The following is a 20,759-nucleotide window of genomic DNA, read 5'->3' as shown; positions in this document are numbered from 1 at the left end:
CTATGAGATCATGATCTGAGCGGAAGTCAGACACTTAACTGATTGAACCACCCAGGCACCCCTACATCTTTCTTTTACATGTATTCTATGTACTGTTTGCAAAGAATAAAACGGAAAGCCATTTATTTCTCAGTCTTGAACAATTTTTGTTGGGGATTGGGCACTTTCTAGGCAGAAAACAAAAACCATGCAATTTATTTGTGAAAGTATAATCATAACTAATGTTAAATAAGTTTTTACAACGATTGTGTCTTTCAGGTTTTTCAAAAATCCTAAAGTAGGTACCTTTATTATCCTACTTTTACAGATGAAATAACTGAAGCACAGGGGTGCCTGGGTGGCTCAGTCGGTTAAGTATCAGACTTTGGATCAGGTCATGATCTCCCGGTTAGTGAGTTCCAGCCTCGCATCGGGCTCTGTACTGTCTCCCTCTCTCTCTGCCTCTCCCCCACTCGCACTCTGTCTCTCTCTCTCAAAAATAAATAAAAACATTAAAAAAAAAACCCTGAAGCATAGAGCTGACATGACTAGTGTAGGTGAGGAAAAAATTATTTTCTTACCACCTTTAAGGTTCTCCAGCTGCGACCTTGTAAATTGAACTGACAAAAGACAACAAAAGGAAAGCAGACAAATGTACTGAATGGAAGTTTTACATGACACAGGAGCCTACATAGGGAAATGCAGACCCCCAAGAAACATTAAACCTGAGTGATTTTAGGTTAAATTCAATGAAGAGGAGAAAATGATAGAAAATCATAACCCGGGGCGCCTGGGTGGCTTAGTCGGTTAAGCGTCCGACTTTCGCTTAGGTCATGATCTCACGGTTCGTGGGTTCGAGCCCCGCGTCAGGCTCTGTGCTGACTGCCAGCTCAGAGCCTGGAGCCAATTTCAGAGTCTGTGTCTCCCTCTCTCTCTGACCCTCCCCTGATCACGCTGTCTCTCTCTCTCTCTCCTAGAAATAAATAAAAACATTAAAAAAAAAATCATAATGCGACAAAAGGATATGAGCTCAAGGTAGTAAACTGGGGGAAATTTAGCAAGTGGTGTCAGTTTGGATTCCTCCTGGAGTCCTTCAGTGAGATCAGGGTGCTCCTTCGCTCCAGGGAAAGGGAGATCAGCTCTCATGCGAGGAACTTCTAACCCACAAGGAGGAGGAGGTCAGAGTCTTTCTTGCACCTGCCGTTTCTCAAATACCTTCAGGTTAAACTATTTCATATTCCAAGACATTGTATTTTGGGGTAGTGCGTTGTGAACTTCATCAAATGCAGTTCCTTAAGCTATCTGAGCCTGATCTGTAAAATGGATGGCTTGCTGTAGCCCCGTGATTCCCATGCTTAGTCACACATGACATTCACCTGGAGAGCTTTCAAAAAATACAGACTCCTGAACCCAAACCAGAGATGTCTGGTTCAATAGCTTCTCTGTGGGCCCCAGGATGTCAGCGCACTTAATAAGCTCTGCCAGAGAGTCTGACCCGCGATGCCCTACCTGACGGTAAAACCCAGTTGTCCCACAGCTAGCCTCTTTCTTTTGGTCTGGTGGTTGGATTCTGATGTGAGAAGCTGCTGAGGTGGCAGCCAGGCGGCAACATTAAGAGAAAGCACAGCTAAATCATCTGTGTGTCAAATGAGGCTAATTACACCAGCAAAACCCTCTCTGTCAGCATAGGAGTAAAATGCACATTGGAAGCAGCTGGGAAAGATGTTCTCGCTTCCTAAACTCATTCCACGGGACTGAAGGTAGCCTTCTTTACAGCAGTTCCTAAATCTGCTTTTGATCATCAAAAACGCTGGGTCCCCAGAATAGAATTTCAATCCGAAAGCTTATAAACCACAATTGCAGATCATTTTCCTTGGGACACCTTTATATTTACATGCAAATGGTGGTGTTCTATTTTCCTTATACATAATCCCATCTAAAAGCCCCTTGCTTTCTGTAAAAGCAACAAGATTTTTTTAATGTTTTATTTATTTCAGAGAGAGAGAGAGAGAGAGAGCATGAGCAGGGGAGGGTCAGAGAGAGAGGGAGCCACAGAATCTGAAGCAGGCTCCAGGCTCTGAGCTGTCAGCACAGAGCCCGACGCGGGGATTGGACTCACGGACTGTGAGATCATGACCTGAGTCAAAGTGGGACGCACAACCGACTGAGCCACCCAGGTGCCCCAACAAGATTTTTTAAAAGCCCTTTTGTTTAATATAATAGTTTCTGTCATGGAAGAGGTTTATAAAATGTATTAAGTTTATAACTGCCTTTGTTTTTCTTTAAATGTTTCTGTGGTTATCTATGAAAGATGGGACTAGTTGGGACTATTCAACACTTTGAAGGCTTTCTCTGTGCCATGCATGATCCTACTTAATTTGTGTATCTATATTTCATTTCATTTGGTTCTCTCAATAATTGCATATGGTAACTATTTTCAGATCCTTTTTTAAAAAATGTTTTTTTGAGAGAGAGTGAGAGAGCACAAGTGAGCAGAAGGGAAGGACAGAGAGTGATTGGAGAGAATCCCCAGCAGGCTCTGCACCATCAGCTCAGAGTCCCATACTGGGCTTGATCTCATCATGACCTGAGCCAAAACCAAGAGTTGAACATTCAACCAACTGAGCCATCCAGATGCCCCTCAGATCCTTTTTATACGATGAGGCAATTGGGCTAAGTTGTCCAAAAGCACATAGTTACTAAAAAGTTCACCTGGAAGGTGAATTCAGCAGGCTGATGCCAGCCCTTCCTCTTTCATATTTAGACCAGTATTCCCCAAAGTATGAATTTTAGATCATTATTTGCATAGGATATTAGTAAGTGATGCTTGGGGTGGTAACATGAATTAGGCTGGGGAATATTGGGCTAAACAAATTGGTTTACCTTGTGTATGATTCCTCAGAGTCTTTAAAAACCCAGGTGCTGTACAAATCTCTAAAAGGCAAAAGCAGAATTTCACATTTCCCAAATTTCCTTGAGCACAAAACCCTTCCTGCCTGCCCACTGAAGCTAAATGTATCAATCCCTTTTATAGGGATGATAGGAAGACCTGGCAGGAAAGCAGCCAACATCGTGTTGCCACTATGTGCCTATGTTCTTGACTTTAAAAACCATCATTCAAGTAAATTGGTAATACCTTTCTCGGGAGTAATACAGCCAAACCTATGAAAAGCTTCTCAACCTTGGGGTTTTCAATATAAAAACTGGGATGAGAAGAAAACATTAGAACATCCATTTAAAACTTCTCCCATTTGCCTTTTTTGCGTATGTTTAGTTATATCGTTGTATATGTATATATATGTATGTCTGTGTATGCATAGTATGTACATAAAACATATGCCAAAATCAAAATTTTAAATATATTATAAATGTTTAAGAATATTTAATTATATATAATAAATGTAATATCTGTAAATGACATATTAGAATAGTAATATAGATGGCTTACAAATAATTGAACATATATATGTATTTGGGATGATTTACAAAAATATTGAGCAGATCACTTAGTCATATGAAAAGCCTTTCATTGCTTCATATTCTTGGACCTAGCAATTTCACCTCTTAGAATAAGGATTCACCTTATCCTAAAGAAATAAACTTACATGTATGTAATGATTGAGCTACATGAGATGTTTACTAAAGAATTCCTATGCTGTGAGCATTAAAAACAGTCCAAATAGGGGTTTCTGGGTGGCTCAATCAGTTAAGTGCCCAACTTAAGCTCAGATCATGATCTCATGGTTTATGGGTTCCAGCCTTGCGTCCGGCTCTGTGCTCACAGCTCAGAGCCTGGAGCCTGCTTCAGATTCTGTGTGCATATGTCTCTCTCTCTCTGCCCTTCCCCTGCTTGTGCTCACTAGCTCTCAAAAATAAATAAATGAACTTGAGAAAGAAAACAGTCCAAATATTCAACAATTGGGGATTGGTTACATAAAGTATGCTGTATCCATATAAAGAATCTTAGCAGAGAGCTCTTAAAAATTATGGTAGCATCGGGGTGGGATGGTTCAGTTGGCTGAGCACCCGACTCTTGATTTTGTCTCCAGTTATGGGATCAAGCCTCACGTTGGGCTCCATGCTGAGCATGGAGTCTGCTTAAGATTCTCTCCCTCTGCCCCTCTCTCCCACTCATATGCACCAAATGGATGGATAGATGGATGGATAGATAGGTAGGTAGGTAGGTAGGTAGGTAGATAGATAGATAGATAGATAAAGTAGTAATAGTAGTAGAAAAAAATCTTATGGAGGAAATCCTGATTTTGTAAGTTAAAAAAAGAACAGATGACAAAAGATTATTTAGTTCATATGTCTGGAAGAAAGAAGTGGAATGCCAAACCAAAATGTTAATAGTGATAGCTCTTAAAGATGACCTAAGGGGAAATTTTTATTTTCTTTATACTTCCCTGTGTCATCCTAACTTTTGTACAATAAATGGACAAATAAGTGACGAATAAGCATTAAAATAAGCATTAAATGGTCGACTAAGCATTCCATTCATAAAGTCCCAAAGTTGGCAATTATAAAAGGGTATACAATAACAAAGTCTTTCCTAGCCCTGTCTCCCAGACAGGTAGCTCCTGTCTCCAAAAGTACAGAGGATATTGTTTCTTGTGTATCTTTCCAAGGATCTGTTCTGGTGATAAAAGGTGTATGTATACATACATTCTTTTACTTTTTATCCTACAAATCACAGCATACAATACATACTATTCTGTACTTTGCTATTTTGAATAAGTCTGTGCACCTATCAGTTCACCCATATCTACAATCTATCTGTAGGACACATTCCCAAGAGTGGAATTGCTGAGTCAAAAAAATGTGCACTTGTCATTTAGATAAATACAGCCCTATTGCCCTCTGGTGTTTTAAAAAAAATCCTTTCATGGTTTCTTCCAATACTTTCATGGCTTGGGTGTTTTTTTGTTTTTTGTTTGCTTTGTTTTGCATTTCATTTGTGATCTCCTTTAATTCATCCTGGCTTAATGGATACTTAGTAAGAAAAACAAATCATTTAAAATATTAAACTCCTCACTTAGAGGTGGAAATTCAAGTGCTGGTTGCCCCCATCTGCTTGATCACAGGATCTAGATGCAAATAAGGGCATCTTGCAAAGGTTCAGCTTACGCAGGGAACGAGTAACACGGCCAGACCTCAGCTCTGCTCTGTGCAGGTTTGTGTCCAGAGTCACACTGTAGCGACGAGGGAAACCCGGAGAGCTCCAGTTCCACCTTCAAGTGAACTTTTCACTTCCGTAGCGCTCAAGTCACTGGTTGGATCTTCCTTCCAAAATCTTGTAAGTTGCTTTAATCCTCCAAAGAAAAAGAAGTGGTGTCCTCCTGTGGTGGTTGCGGTATGTGTTTATGGGCTGGCGTGCATTTGGGTGTGACCGTGTAAGAGCATACATGAAAAGTGCTAATTTTATTCCTGTAGAGGTTGTCTAGACCTGTTACTGGGGAACCTAAGCAGCTGCACCGAAATGTCAGATGGATTTGCACAGCTGACTCAAGTTGCCAAAATGAGAGCAGCAGAGTAGTCCCATAAGTTGACCCGATCCAGCCAAGCCCTGCTTAATATAGATACACCGTGAGCTTAGCTTCAGTCACCCCCCAGCTGCTCAGCGCACACTGCTGGGATTCTCAGGGGGGTAAAATCTCTCGGAGTAGCGTTAACCCGGATTGCTCGTTCACTGGGGGGACTTCTTGAGGGCTGATTATCTTGAGAGTCTTTGGTTATTTCTCCTTCTCTAGGAACATAGAAAAATATCGAAAATCATGTCAGAACACAGCAGGAATTCAGATCAAGAGGAACTCTTTGATGAGGAGATTGATGAAGATGAAATCTTGGCCAACTTGTCCCCTGAAGAGCTGAAGAAACTGCAGTCGGAAATGGAAGTCATGGCCCCTGACCCCAGGCTTCCCGTGGGAATGATTCAGAAGGATCAGACCGAAAAGCCACCCACGGGAAACTTTGACCATAAATCTCTTATGGATTATATGTACTGGCAGAAGGCATCGAGACGCATGCTGGAAGACGAACGTGTCCCTGTCACCTTTGTGCCGTCCCAGGTAACCAGGGATGTGTGTACAACAGAGAAACGGCTGCCTGGGCCTGAGCAACAGGTGTCTATGTTGCGATGGTCATTTCTCAAGACTCCATGTTTTCTTTTGCTTTGTTGCCTCCTCTAGGTTAAATCATAATGTTTAATCATGTGCCAGATTGGAACTTCCTGGAACACTTACATGGTAGAATTGGGAAGGAAAAGGAGTAGTTTCTTGTCAATGTCTCTTTTTTTAAAAATTGCTATGGGGTTCATGGTGTAGGAAAGCCTGTTTTCTGCAGACATTATACTTAGTGAAGCATTTGTCCTTGACTCCTTTCTTTGGCTCACAAGCTGCTTAAAGAAGCTGATGAAAACTCTGTACCCATCCTTGGGCATATGCATTCATATGCTATTTCACATACAATTGCAAAGGTCTTAAACCCCTCTGAAGGCCCACCACACAACTTGAAATTAACCAAGTTAATAACCAAAAATGCAATATTAACACAGCTTACTGGCTATCGGTAAAAAGTTTAGAAATTGATAGCCAAGAAATAGCTGTCTTAAAGACAGTCCTTTCTTAAATATGTTTTTTATATGAAAACTGGTATTTATGGTTGAATTTATGAGATGACTGTTAATCAGCATACTTTTTTAAATGTTCCACTTACAAATGACATAGCAAAAGGAAGACAGAGATGCCAGCAGGTAAAGTCTCTTTTGGTTATGCCTGCTGATACACATATATGTTGTCACGTTGCTCTTATGCTGGCTGTAATTAAGGAAAGTTACAAACTATCTTCATGGTTAGAAGAGTTTAAACATGCGCTAAAGGTAAGAAAAAAATATTGCTTGCTTGATCAGATTCCAGCGTCAGGCATAATCTCCAGATATTTTGCAACTGGAATAAAAGCCAATTCTATGGGGCGCCTGGGTGGCTTAGTTGGTTGAGCGTCCAACTTTCGCTTAGGTCATGATCTCGCGGTTCGTGGGTTCGAGCCCCGCGTCGAGCTCTGTGCTGACTGCCAGCTCAGAGCCTGGAGCCTGTTTGAGTCTGTGACTCCCTCCCTCTCTGACCCTCCCCTGCTCATGCTGTCTCTCTCTCTGTCCTAGAAATAAATAAAAAAAAAAAAAACATTTAAAAGCCAATTCTATATGAATGTGAATTTCAGGAAAAAAAATTAATTGGGTACTTTGAACACTTTGTTCCTTTGGTATAATTTAAACAGCTTGATGATTGGCTCCCCCTCCTGGGACAGATGAGAAATGCAGTGGTCAAGGCTTTAGGTGGTTTTAGGGTGACTGTTGTCAACTGTGGCTTCTAACCTACAATATGTCAGGGGCAACAAGATCAAATTATGGCTTGAAAATGCTATACCAGCTTTCGAAATGACACCCATGAGTTACACATGCAGTATAGGAAAGTGCACTCATTGATGGGCAAGAATCTAATAAACATTATTGATTAAAGGCTGCCATTTTCCTTTCTAGATTAAGCAATAGTTGCTGAATATCTGCATAGTCCTGCCGTGTCTTTCATAGCTGGCTCTGCCTCTAGACACTTTGTTTCAAAAGAAACTGGACTAGCGAGCCTGTCCTTGAAGTAGCCAGGGCAGTTGTCACAGAGCTGAGACAAAACAAAAAACACAAAACAAAACAACCAAGTTTAGGTCTTTGATATATTTCAGAATAGCAAAGTGCTCTCATTTTCCCCACAATATGTTACATTTTCAGGGCAACTATCATGATGTACATGTTATACAAGATTAGCAAGAATTTAAGGAATGTAAATTTTGTTGAGGGCAATAAGTAAATTATTCTGTCACCAGGACTTTGAATACAAAAATGCCTATTTCACTATAATATAAAACCAAGACTTCAGTGTATTGATAGATAACTCTTTAAGGTTTTCAAAGCAAATCATTTTTGGATCACTTCTAGAATTGACTACCATTTTAAAAAACAATGCAGAATCTGAAAACAAAGTTAGGTTTCATTTTAATATAAGGGATGAGATAAACACAACCAAAATAATGTGTGTTTGTATGTATGTGTAGTATGGCTATAAAAATTCATCTTTATTTAGGTTATATTTGCCAACAAAACTAATATAGATACTTTGTTTTAAAAAGAAAACCATTCAAACACATGAGAATTATATAATATAAAAAGTGAAAAGCCCCCAAGGGCTTTCCTTCCCCAGTCATTATGATTTTATTGTTTGGGGCACCTGGGTGGCCCAGTTGGTTAGGCATCTGACTTCAGCTGAGGTCATGATCTCATGGTTCATGAGTTCGAGCCCCACGTTGGGCTCTATGCAGACAGCTCGGAGCCTGGAGCCTGCTTCAGATTCTGTGTCTCCCTCTCTTTCTGCCCCTCCCCTGCTAGTGCTCTGTCTCTATCTTTCAAAAATGAAATAAAAACATTAAAAAAGATTTTATTGTTTAAGTAATTTCTACACCCAGGATGGGGCTCGAATTCACAACCTGGAGATCAGGAGTCCTGTGCCCCTCTGACTGAGCCAGCCAGGTGCTCTTCCCTTTCCAGTTACCTCTCTTTCTAAGAGAGAACTTCTAATTTGGTAAACATTACAACAGACTTTTGGTCTAATATGTCTATAAACTTGGTATTTTGTATATACGTATATAGATGGATACCCATACAAATGGAATGCTCAACATACAGTTTATTTGCTTTTTTTCACTTCATAATAAACCTTTTTCTTATTTCCAGAAGCCACTGCTCTGCTTCATATTTCTCCACTGCATATGTTCTAACCCTCATAAAACTCTCTTTTAGGTGGACACTCAAGAGCAGCATGAAGAAACAGGCAAAGGTAATAGACATGTGTCCCAGTATTTAAAAGAAAGGCTCAACAATGAAATTGCAGCCAATAGAAGAGAATCAAAAGTCAGCCCTGATGTCCAAGAACCAGATGATGATGATGGTGAAGAAGGTGAAGGAGATGAGGAGGAGGATGAGGAGGAGGAGGATGAGGATGAAGATGATGAGGATGAAGACGACAAGGAAGAGAGTGATAAAAAGCCACAAAGAGGAGAGGGAGGGGAGGAAAAGGAAAAAATCAGAAATGGCGAGAGCAGCTCCCCACAAGTAGCTAAGAAAGCATTTGAAGAACAGAAAGACAGACTAGAGGGCCAAGAAAAAAGTGAGAAAAAAATATCCAAATTAGATCCTAAGAAGTTAGCTTTAGACACCAGTTTTTTAAAGGTAAGTGCAAGGCCTTCAGGAAACCAGACGGACCTGGATGGGAGCTTGAGGAGAGTTAGACAGAACGATCCCGACATGAAGGAGCTCAATTTGAACAACATTGAGAACATCCCCAAGGAAATGTTACTGGACTTTGTCAATGCAATGAAGAAAAACAAACATGTCAAAACCTTCAGTTTAGCAAACGTGGGCGCTGATGAGAACATAGCATTTGCCTTGGCTAACATGTTGCGGGAAAATAGGAGCATCACCACTCTCAACATTGAGTCCAATTTCATCACAGGTAAAGGAATTGTGGCCATCATGAGGTGTCTCCAATTCAACGAGACGCTCACCGAACTTCGGTTTCACAATCAAAGGCACATGCTGGGCCACCATGCCGAAATGGAAATATCCAGGCTGTTGAAGGCCAACACCACTCTCCTGAAGATGGGCTACCATTTTGAGCTCCCGGGTCCCAGAATGGTGGTAACCAACCTGCTCACCAGGAATCAGGATAAACAAAGGCAGAAGAGACAAGAGGAACAAAAACAACAGCAGCTGAAAGAGCAGAGGAAGTTGATAGCCATGCTGGAGAACGGGTTGGGGCTACCGCCTGGAATGTGGGAGAGGCTGGGAGGACCCATGCCCGATGCCAGGATGCAGGCGTTCCTCCAACCTCCTCCTCAGCCTCCTAACCCCCAGGCGGTCCCCTTCAGTCGGCAGAATGAAATGATGAAGAAGCCATCACAGCCTCCGAAGTACAGGACGGACCCTGACTCCTTCCGGGTGGTGAAACTGAAGAGGATCCAGCGCAAATCCTGGATGCCGGAGGCCAGAGAACCTCCGGAGAAAACCAACCTCAAAGACGTCATCAGAACGCTGAAACCAGTGCCGAGAAATAGGCCACCCCCGCTGGTGGAAATTACTCCCAGAGATCAGCTCTTGAATGACATTCGTCACAGCAATGTCGCCTACCTTAAGCCAGTAAGTAGAGGGAAAAAGAAATGGTGAGCAAGCACCAGCCAGTGTATCCCACCTCTTTTCCCGGCTTGTTTTTTTTTTAACGTTTATTTATTTTTGAGACAGAGACAGAGTATGAGTAGGGGAGGGGTAGAGAGAGAAGGAGATACAGAATCTGAAGCAGGCTCCAGGCTCTGAGCTGCCAGCACAGAGCCAGATGTGGAGCTCGAACTTATGAACCATGAGATCATCACCTGAGCCAAAGTCAGATGCTTAACTGACTGAGCCACCCAGGCGCTCCTCCCTGCTCACTTTAACGCCAGGACACCCTCACTAATTGTGACTAACTGGGGTAAGATTAGCAGCATTACCAGGGGACCTAAATTACTTGTTGTCCTTATGGGCATACATATATCTGTACACCTTAGTAACAATAATACTAACAGCTAACATTTATTAAGCACTTACTATGGGCCAGATTCATTATATGAATTAACTCATCATCTTAACAACCCTGTGAGGCATTATTATTCTCCCCATTGTATACAGAAGAAACTGAGGCTTAGAGAAGTTAAATAACAAGTATAGGAGATACAGCTAGAAAGAGGTAGAGTTGACACTGATATTCAGTTCCAAGTTCAAGGTCAAGCTTTTATTTGCCCCAGAGATCTTGAGGAACCTGTTGCAGGAATAAGTAAGAACGATGCCTAAATTAGGCCCCTTGTTTGTAAACAACAGAGGGCTTCCGACGTGTTTAAAAATAGTTGGTACTTTTTTAGTACATGAAGAGAGACTACCTACAATTGCATTTATATACGCTTTACTTGTTAGACAGCCAGACAAATGGTAAACTTCAAGTTAGTGTCTCCATGAATTAATGGAGTTTTAACTACTATTTCAATTTTAATATTTATAATGATTCACTATTACTGCTGCTGATATGTGAAAGTATTTTATTCCTTGCAGGTTAAGTTGAAGAAATAATTATTTTTGGTCATTACTATGATAGCATTTATGGAATCTGAAAGGTGTGTGTCCAAAGGTCACAGGTAGTTGATAATTAACTGTATTATTTTAAAATCTAGTGTGTAATTCAGCCAAAATAGTCCATGTATGATTTTATCATGAAGAGCTTCAATTTTTTTCAAGATGTGTTCTACATATCTATGTATGTCCCTTGTTCCCTCCCATCTCCCAGACAATATTCTTTTCTTCCAAATCAAAGATGACTTTCCTCTATGTTGCAGGATTCTGGTTTTTCCTAGGGGAGAAGCTAGGGTGAGCACACTAGAGGTCCCATGAGGTCAGGCAAGAGTTCTTTGCCTGCCCTTGGTATTAACTACATCAAGACCGTCTGCACCTGCTCTTCTCCAGGCAGCCAGACCTCTGTAGGGGGTGGATTGGGCTGTTGATTTGAGACACACTAGCTCTGTTACTGTGTAACCAATCATTGGTAAAGCATATGGGAGCTCCTTGGGAGTCTGTACTATGAAAAAATAACAAGCCTGAAAAGGGTGAAGAGAAAGTCTTCTTACGATCTGCATTAGAGGTGGCCTGTGGATTCAGAGTAGAAGAGAGAATGGAGTTCATATGATCATCTGACCCACCTCCGTGCCTTCCAGGGGAGTGTTGTAGTGAGCAAGTCTGCTTTTCCTGGAGTCTGTTTCATTCTACTCAGTCACTTATTCATTATGTAATGCATATTTCCGTAGTACTGTTTACACGTCAGCCACCATCCAAGGGGTCAGGAATACAGAAGTGAATAAGACAGGTCCAGTCTTACTGGCTTCATGGAGCTCAGGATCTCGGTTTTATAGTTTCCATAGTCAGGACACTCTGCATTTTAGTCAGCTGAAAACCAATTCAACTTTGAGTTCAGGTTCTAGAACAGACGGCATTAAAATAAATTCACAAGGTTACTTACAAAAACGCGGCACTCTGCTCAGTACTATATTTTCCATTTTTGACCACTTTAAAAAGTTATCACTTTTAAGTTTTGTTTTTACCATCCACTGAGAAAGAAACATGTTTCATAGTCAACTCTGACATGATTTTTGAATGACGGTCTTGCATATTGGCCTCTGCTTTGAAATGTCTCTTATCTGCTCCAATGGATTGGCAGTCCCGCCTCCTTTCCACTGCCTGGATTGGCCAGCAATAGGCATCTCTTTGCGTGTATTTAAGATGCAGAATGTCAAACAACTTCATCCACACAGTCCTCTAAAATGCTCTGGAAAAATGTCAAAATGATCATCCCACTGACAAAACTTCACTCATGTCCCTTTGCTCCCCACTGATCAAATTGTGTGCTTTGCTACATACACAGTAAATCTCCGCTTTCATGTTGAATCGTAGTGTGATCTTTGTAAAAACTATTCTTTTTATGTTGAAATCATTTTAGACTTGTAGAAGTTCAAAAATAGCACAAAGAATTGGTACATACCCAACACATTTTGTCAACCTTGACATTCTTCAAAAGCTACTCTATTTCCTGTTTCATTTAGGTAATCTACACCCAGTGTGGGGCTTGAGCCCATGACCCTGAGATCACGAGGTGCATGCTACTCCCACTGAGCCAGCCAAGCACCCCAAAACAGTAATTTTTTAAAAAGTACGCTCCACGCCCAGTGTGGGGCTTGAACTCATGACCCCAGAAATCAAGAGTCAAATGCTCTACTAACCCAGTTAGCCAGGCGGCAATACATCTGCCCGTGTAGTTAATGGAAGTGCAGATAGTGTCAGAGACTGTGGTGTGTTCGTGCTTGCATCTGTAACCAGCTATTGTAAAACATCAGGGCTGGTAAGATGCTTTCTGATTTGGGGGCTATGGAAATGTCACTGAAAACGCCACTGGTGACAGTATCACAAAATCTGAGCCGAAAGGGATATTTTTAGCCCGTCGAAGGAGACATCACAGCATTTGCTTTGGAGAGCTGAAACTAAAGGTTTTTAGGTTTTTCTCTCCACACTTGCATTGGTAGACAGAGATGCCCTCCAAACCCTTGGGTTTTCAAGTATGAGGTTAAACGTGAAGAATAATTTTGAAATGTGATTTTTTTTTTTTTTTTACCGATGCTCCTAACTGGAATCTAGAATGTCCAAAAACATAAATACAAATTTAGTCTTAGAAAACTTAAAAGGGAAAAACAAGACTAGCTCTTTTCCTCTCATAGACTTGGAAATACTATTTTTGGGGGTGCCTGGGTGGCTCAGTCGGTTAAGTGTCCAACTTCGGCTCAGGTCATGATCTCACGTTTCGTGGGTTTGAGCCCCGCATTGGGCTCTGTGCTGACAGCCAGCTCAGAGCCTAGAGGCTGTGTCAGATTCTGTATCTCCCTCTCTCTCTGACCCGCCTCTGCTCATGCTTTCTCTCTCTCATGCTTGCTTCTGGACTGGGAACTTTGAAATGAAGTTGCTAGCAAAGAATAAAGGAAAACCTGTACACTTGCTGGGTTTGAATGTTACCTCATCCAAGAAGCTGCCAAGACGTTTAAGAGAGATGTATGTGCTGTGTGGGCCAGGATTGGAGAACTGACAGACTGTCAGCCAAACCTCCAAGCCTATATTGTTTGGCTTAAGTATTGTTGTACAGAATTTGAAATACTGCATAATAACATTGAGGCATCTGTCACCACTGGAAACATGAGATCTGGCCACCGTGGGCTTGTATTTGTATGGTACGAATCAGGCGGATCTGGGATTGGCTTCTCGCTTGAGATAGGTCATGGGCTTCTCAGTTTTTCCTCAGTCTCCACGATGCCCTTCTGCCTAATACCTGGCCTGTTTCATTCACTTGCATGACTTTTTTTTTTTTTGGCTCTAGTAGCATTTTTTTAGCTTATTTTGTTCTTGTTTTTAGCTGTGCTTTTAAACTGTCTTGTCTAACAAGGTGAATTGATTAGATAGTCATTAATTCCTTTCCCTGTATGTTAATAACTGAGTTAATATGATACCAGCCCAAAACAAAGAGGTTAGGCTTGTACAATCTTATCCCTCCCTGACAAATGTGTGATTTTTTTTTCATCTTGAAAATTTTGTGGACTACTCACTGCCTACCATCCCAGATGGGTCTTTGTACTTCTCCCTGAAATAAAATTCCATCTGCGACAACTATTGAATTCACTGAGGCCAAATGCATTTATGTCTTACGCAAGCTTCAGTGCCAATCCAAAAAGGCATTTTAACATTAACTCAGTTTCATTTTGGGCTCACCTATGTATATCTGGATTGCGTCCACTCAATTGCCTAAAAACACAGCTAAATTTCTCCTTTGGAAAGACTTCAGTTTAATAATATCATAAGCAGCCCTGGTTAGCGAAAAGACTCCGTGACATATTGGCAGTTGTGATTATAAGATGCATCATTATAAACTCTTGAGGATTTATCTTCGTTTCTGGCCATTTCTTCTTTGCCTCATTAACAAGATCTTCTTTCTCTTTAGGATTTCTGGATTCTCTCCTTCGGCAATTTGCTCCTGTTTCCTATTTTATCTTTTCCCTTTGTTTCAATTGTCACATAATCTAGGACACTCCCCGGATCTCTCTTTCCCCTTAGATCGCTGGAGTTTTCTTAGCTACTTCATCCATTTTGTCCCCAAGCCAAACTCTTGAGTTTAGATCTACTTGTGTTTCTGGTTCCCAGTGTTCCATGCTCTCGCCCTTCTTTCACACATTCAGGTCCAAAGCCCCAGCATTATCTTCAACAATTTTTTTCCTGCCTTAATTTCTTGTTCCTTTAGAGGATGTCTCTATGGGAAAAAGCTATGTCACATCTCAAACTCCTCTTGAAAGAGCATATGCTGACAGAGGCACTTAGTCTAAGAACTGCCATTTCCTAATACCTAGTGTAGAAAGGAATTTATGGTATACAATGATTCTGAAGTCTGTGAGAGTGATTCTTAAATTTTAGCATGCATGAGAATCACCTAGAAGGCTAAAGACAGATTGCCGAACCTAACCTCCAGAGTTCCCTATTCCATAGGTTTTGGATGGTACCCAAGAATTTGCATTTCTGTCAATTTTCTTGGCAATGCCGATGCTGCTTTTTTGGACACCACACTTGGACGATCACAACTCTGTGACATCCACCACAAACCACATCTCCTAACAGTTCCCCTAAAGGGACTTCCTTTCTGACCTCCACGCCCCCTGCTCAAACGACCTTGAATTCTATTTCTATCGGTTGAAATCTATCCAAACAGGCTTGACTCAGATACGACTTCTTACAATAAAAGAAACCAAACAAATTACGAGTAGTGAATACTCTCCCTTTTTATTTCCATTATCCTTCATCTGTACCTCTCTTACTGTATCTTCCACATTCTGCTTCAGGTTGAGCCCCCTTAAGGGTACAGTATAGGTTTCCTAGTGGATTGTGAATTCCTCAAAGTAGCCTTTCTTCATCTCTGTTCTGGACACCCTCTGAGGTGTTGACTGAGAGCAGGAATTCAACTCCATATGCCAAGTTAAATAACCGCTGCTGAGATCGATCTTTTCCTCTTGGCCCAGTCTCTGTGAATGTATGTATGTGTGTGCCCTGTGTAATGCTCTCCACACACACTTTCCTTAAGTAGTTTTAACCAACAAGTGAAGGGGTAACAGGACCGCTAACTATACTGCACCCTGATTCTCATGTGTTTGTAAGTTTTATGTATTTATAACATCCAGGTTAGCTCTCTTTTCCTTCATGGTTTCTGTCTTTTGTGTTCTGCTTAGAAATGGCTTCTTTTGGAGATTACTAAGATATTTGCCCAACTTTTATTGTTGCTGTAGTTTTGTTTTGTTTTGTTTTAAATTATAAATGTTTATTTCTGAGGGAGTGAGAGATAGCATGAGTGGGGGAGGGGCAGAGAAAGAGGGAGAGACACAGAATCCACAGCAGCTCCAGGCTCTGAGCTGTCAGCACAGAGCCGACGTGGGACTTGAACCCAAAGATGGCAAGACCACGCCCTGAGTTGAAGTTGGACACTTAATCGACTGAGCCACCCAGGCACCCCTATAGTTTTTTGGTTTTAAAAAAATATTCCATATTTCAGATGAATTAAAGGATTAAATTTTAGAAATAAATAGAGAGTAGGGGCCACTGGGTGGCTAGTCCGTTGAACATCCAACTTTGGCTCAGGTCATGATCTCATGGTTTGTGCATTTGAGCCCTGCATCAGGCTCTGTGGTGACAGTTCAGATTCTGCCTCCTTCGAATTCTGTTTCCCTCTCCCCTGCTCACACTCTGTCTCTCTCTATCTCTCAAAAATAAATAAACATTAAAAAATTTTTTTAAATAAGAAAAAGAAATAAATAGGGAACAAAAAGCCCACTTTGTTATTTTTCTTCCAAAGAGCTCACCAATGACAGCTAACCAATGACTCATTCTTTTTCACAGTGAATTGCCAATGTGGTCATATTTTAAATATGTCAATATGTATCTGGGTTTACTATGTTGGGCCAGTGCCACATTCTGCTTTTTAAAAGATTTTTATGAATTTGGAACCCACCCGTGCATAACATTATATATATAACATTATATAATATAATATAATATAAATAATAATATATATAAAATGCTTTTTTCCATTCAGCAATACAAATAACAGTCTGTTTTAATTATTTGCTGCAACTTAGCAGTCACTGTAAATAACCAGCAGTGCGTTTTCTGCTCACTGGTGTTCTTCGCTGTTGGTGCTCTCCGTGGTTGGGTCCTACCAAGGTGCAGTCACAACCCTCCCCTCTGGAAAGTCTGACATGAGGAGGGAGAGGGCCACAATCACATGGAGAACCCCTGGGTTTGAAGGCTGGGCAGGCAGCAGCAACACATCAGCAGTCTCCCCTGCGGGCAGGATGTTGGGAAATCTTTCCAGCCAAAGGTCATGGGCAGAGAACTGGCTGCAGGAGGGGCCGTAGCAGATGGCCATGATGGCTCATCATGCTGGCAGGTGGACATGGGGAGGAGGAACATTCTTAGTCATTAGTGTACAAACTCTGAGTGTCCTCTGGAAGGTACACGCGTGAGAGGTAAGGCACCCTCCTAAGATGTAACACCACTTGAAATTCGCCTTATCTTTAAGTTGTTCCTATGAAACAAAATGAAAAGTTGATTGGCAGTCAGACTTCTGCTCTTCTTTTTTTTTTTTTAATGTTTATTTTTTATTTTTTAGAGACAGAGAGAGATAGAGTATGACTGAGGGAGGGACAGAGAGAGAGGGAGACAAAATCTGAAGCAGACTCCAGGCTCTGAGCTGTCAGCACAGAGTCAGACACGGAGCTCAAACTCATGAACTGTGAGATCATGACCTGAGCCGAAGTCGGACGCTTAACTAACTGAGCCACCCAGGTACTCTGAGACTTCTGCTGTTCTTTTGTAATTTTTTTTTTTTTTTTTTTTTGGCTCTTGGGGCTTCTCCCAATGATGTTTTATTTTTAAAATTTAAGTGAGTTTCAAATTAGGAATGCATTTCAAAAAAGAAAGACAAGTTTTTTGTATTATTAAAAATTTTTTAGTATTTATTTTTGAGAGAGAAAGAGAAACAGACGAGTACGAGTGGAGGAGGGGCAGAGAGAGAGGGAGACACAGAATCCGAAGCAGGCTCCAGGCTCCGAGCTGTCAGCACAGAGCTAGATGCAGGGCTTGAACCCCTGAACTGCAAGATCATGACCTGAGCCAAAGTCGGATGCCTAACCAAGTGAACCACCCAGGCGCCCCAAAAAGACCAGTTTGTAAAAGAACGTATGTTTTATGCTTCTGTGGTGGTATTTTTTGTGGTTAAGGCTTGGGTACTGATATCAGGCAGATCTCGGTTCAAATCCTGCTCTGCCACTTACTAGCTGTGTGGCAAATTGTTTCTCCTCTCTGAGCCTGTTCCCTGTTCACAAGGCTATTGTAGGATAGCCTTGTTTTTGAAGTGTTGATGTTCATTAGTAGCTTGTATTATATCACGTCTTCCTTAAAATAGCCTTGTCCATTAGACACATACTGTTGCTGTCACTTTACAGCGGAGAAAATTGATGCCCAGCACCACACAGCTAGTAGCGCCAGTACCAGGATTTGAACCAGGCAAACTCCAGCATCTGCCCTTTTGTTTTTATGATATGCTTCACCATGTGCATAAAGCCCTTAGATCAGTCCCTGGTATCAGTCAATGCCCACTGAATGGGGACTGTGGCTGTTATTGTTGTTTTATCATAATCTGGGTACCTCTCATCCATTCTGTAAGTTTTCAGACATGTAGTAAGTTTTGTCATTTTTGCTGTAAAACTCTTGAATTTCCAGGATTGATTTTTTTCCCTTTTCTTCAACAACTTCAATCCACAGGTGCAACTGCCAAAGGAACTGGCATAAGTGGCAACAGAATCATCTAGAAGAATAAGGAGTTGAGATGAAGACTCTTGGATCAGAGCTTGGAGACTCAGCAGCATACTTCTGGAGCCAGGTGGTGCAACCAGGAACGGGCTGACATCCGATAGGAGAGTTTTATAAAGGCAGAGGCAAAATACGGGCTGAACAGGGAGAAGGAGATAAAAAAAAAAATTACTACTCTGGGACACCATTTTCTACTTCCAATCAGTTTGCGTGTGATTGAGGTAAGATGCAGGCACACTTCCAGCAACAGAAGTTTCAAAGAGGTTTTTGTTTTCGTAAACGTTTGTTTTGCTTTCTTCTGGAAAAGAACAATAAATATTTTAGATGTGTTAAGTATGTCTCCCTCCATCTCCTGCTGTAATTCATCATGCGGTGTCTTAAAGGGCACAAATTATGTTTCCCTGTATGGGTGTGTGAAGGGTGAATTGAACTCCAGGCCCTTCTCATGCTATGGAATGGAAGAATGGTGAGTGAGCTCTTTGGAGAATCAGCCGGGGATTTTCAGTTTCCAACCCTTTGAGCTTGTCCTCTTGGGCATTGCCCTGGTGAGTCGTACTTCAGAAAGGTGTGTGTGTGTGTGTGTGTGTGTGTGTGTGTGTATCTGTGAGGAGCAGAGCAATTAAGGCACAGGACATGGAGAAAATAGTGTTTCCAGGAAAAGTAATGAGAAAAACAAACACAATATATATATGCACATAGTTCCCTGTTTCCATATATAGATGGAGAGAGGCAGAGGACATGTTAGTTTTTTTTTTAAAGTTTTGTATAAATAATATAATTATTGACAAATATTTAGTTTGAGCTAATATGTATAAAACACACCACACACACACACACACACACACACACACACACATATCCTTAGTCAGTGAATCTAATTTGATTTTGTTGCTCTCCTGAAAAATCTTCTAAAGGAAATTTGCTACAAGATGAACTTTCAGTTTCTTACTATATTAGTCAAGGTCCACCACTGTCTGTTCCCAATTTAGTATTTCAGTCATATTTGCCACAGATTCTTTATACTCCTCATAAGACATCCTCACGCACATCTATGCCTTTGCACTTGATGGCCCTTCTACAGAACACCTTCCAAAACACTTCCCTCCTGCCCTCCATTACAAAAGACCAACCCATCTTTAAAGCCCAGATCAGGCCGTAATCCTCCATAAAAATCTTCCAGCCAACTCCAACCCCAGTGTTCTTTCTTCTTTCCAAGTTCCTAGAGCCCTTAATTATCCATGTAGTCCCTATATACATAGAATCTGGCTGTTATATAGAAGTAGCGTGAACATTAGAAATTAGGAAACCACACATTGGTGCCTTTTCTCTCTTCTCTACCCGAGTGAAAAGGTGCACCTGCAGCCTTTCTCCTTTTATATAATCATAGGTGGTACATAACAAGCCAAACAGGCCAGACCTAAGAAGAGTTAAAAAAAAAAATACATAATTTAGAAGGACAGGCCATGGGAAAGAAATATGGTGTTTCCATTTTTAAAGATAAAGTGTGTGCCAAAGTATCCAAATTTGAACAGCTATAGCTTCAATCAGGTAACTGATTTTACAATAGCGGATGACTTGAGAGGCTTATTTCTGCCTTTGTTATTGTTTCTATAAAACATCCTTGCATGCAAAGCAGGATAGTTAAGAAAGGACTGCTGTAAATAAAACTTTTTAAGCGTCTAGCATATTCTACATCAAGAGGCTAAACTCTGATGGGACAAAGTGCTCTAAACATGTTTAAAAGCCTACTCTATTAGTAGTTGAAGTTCTTGAAAGCTGTTATGCCTTTGTTTATATAACCACAGTATTAATAAAATCAGGAAATTCAACAAGTGCTAATAGTCCTAAAAGAGGTCTTTAATCTTGGATATGCAAAGAGAAAAGAGGATCCCAAATCATAGCTTACTGCTATGGTACCCAGATTTTGTCAAGAGACAGGTGAAGCAGTTTACTTACGCTTTTTCCATCAACCGACTCCTACCCTAAAAATTAGTTTAAAATTTTAACGTCTTCAGTGGCCTCTGGAAGGAATGAATGATAGGTAAGTCACCCTCCTAAAATGTAACTTGAAACTTGGTTTTTTAAAGTTTTAAAATTTTATTTTTAAATAATATCTCCGCCCAACATCAGGCTCAAACTCGCAACTCTGAGTTCAAGAGTTGCATGCTCTGACAGAGCCAGCCAGGTGCCCCTTAACTTGTTTTTAAAATCCAAT

The 20,759-nt window shown here is 41.1% G+C and overlaps 1 protein-coding gene across 1 annotated transcript; it reads left to right on the top strand.

The window, feature by feature from the left end:
- Positions 1-5,753: 5,753 nt before the first annotated feature.
- On the top strand, positions 5,754-18,629 carry LMOD3 (leiomodin 3). Its single transcript, XM_039248849.1, has 3 exons — positions 5,754-6,047; positions 8,822-10,216; positions 18,497-18,629. The coding sequence occupies exons 1-3, from the start codon at positions 5,754-5,756 to the stop codon at positions 18,521-18,523; spliced, it is 1,716 nt and encodes a 571-aa protein (XP_039104780.1). The 3' UTR covers positions 18,524-18,629.
- The last annotated feature ends 2,130 nt before the right edge of the window (positions 18,630-20,759 follow it).

Source organism: Hyaena hyaena, unplaced genomic scaffold, assembly GCF_003009895.1.
Source record: "Hyaena hyaena isolate Hyena2069 unplaced genomic scaffold, ASM300989v1 scaffold_320, whole genome shotgun sequence".
Taxonomy (NCBI): Eukaryota; Metazoa; Chordata; class Mammalia; order Carnivora; family Hyaenidae; genus Hyaena; species Hyaena hyaena.
The sequence above is the reverse complement of the archived record's forward strand: the minus strand, read 5'-3'. Positions and strand labels throughout refer to the sequence as shown.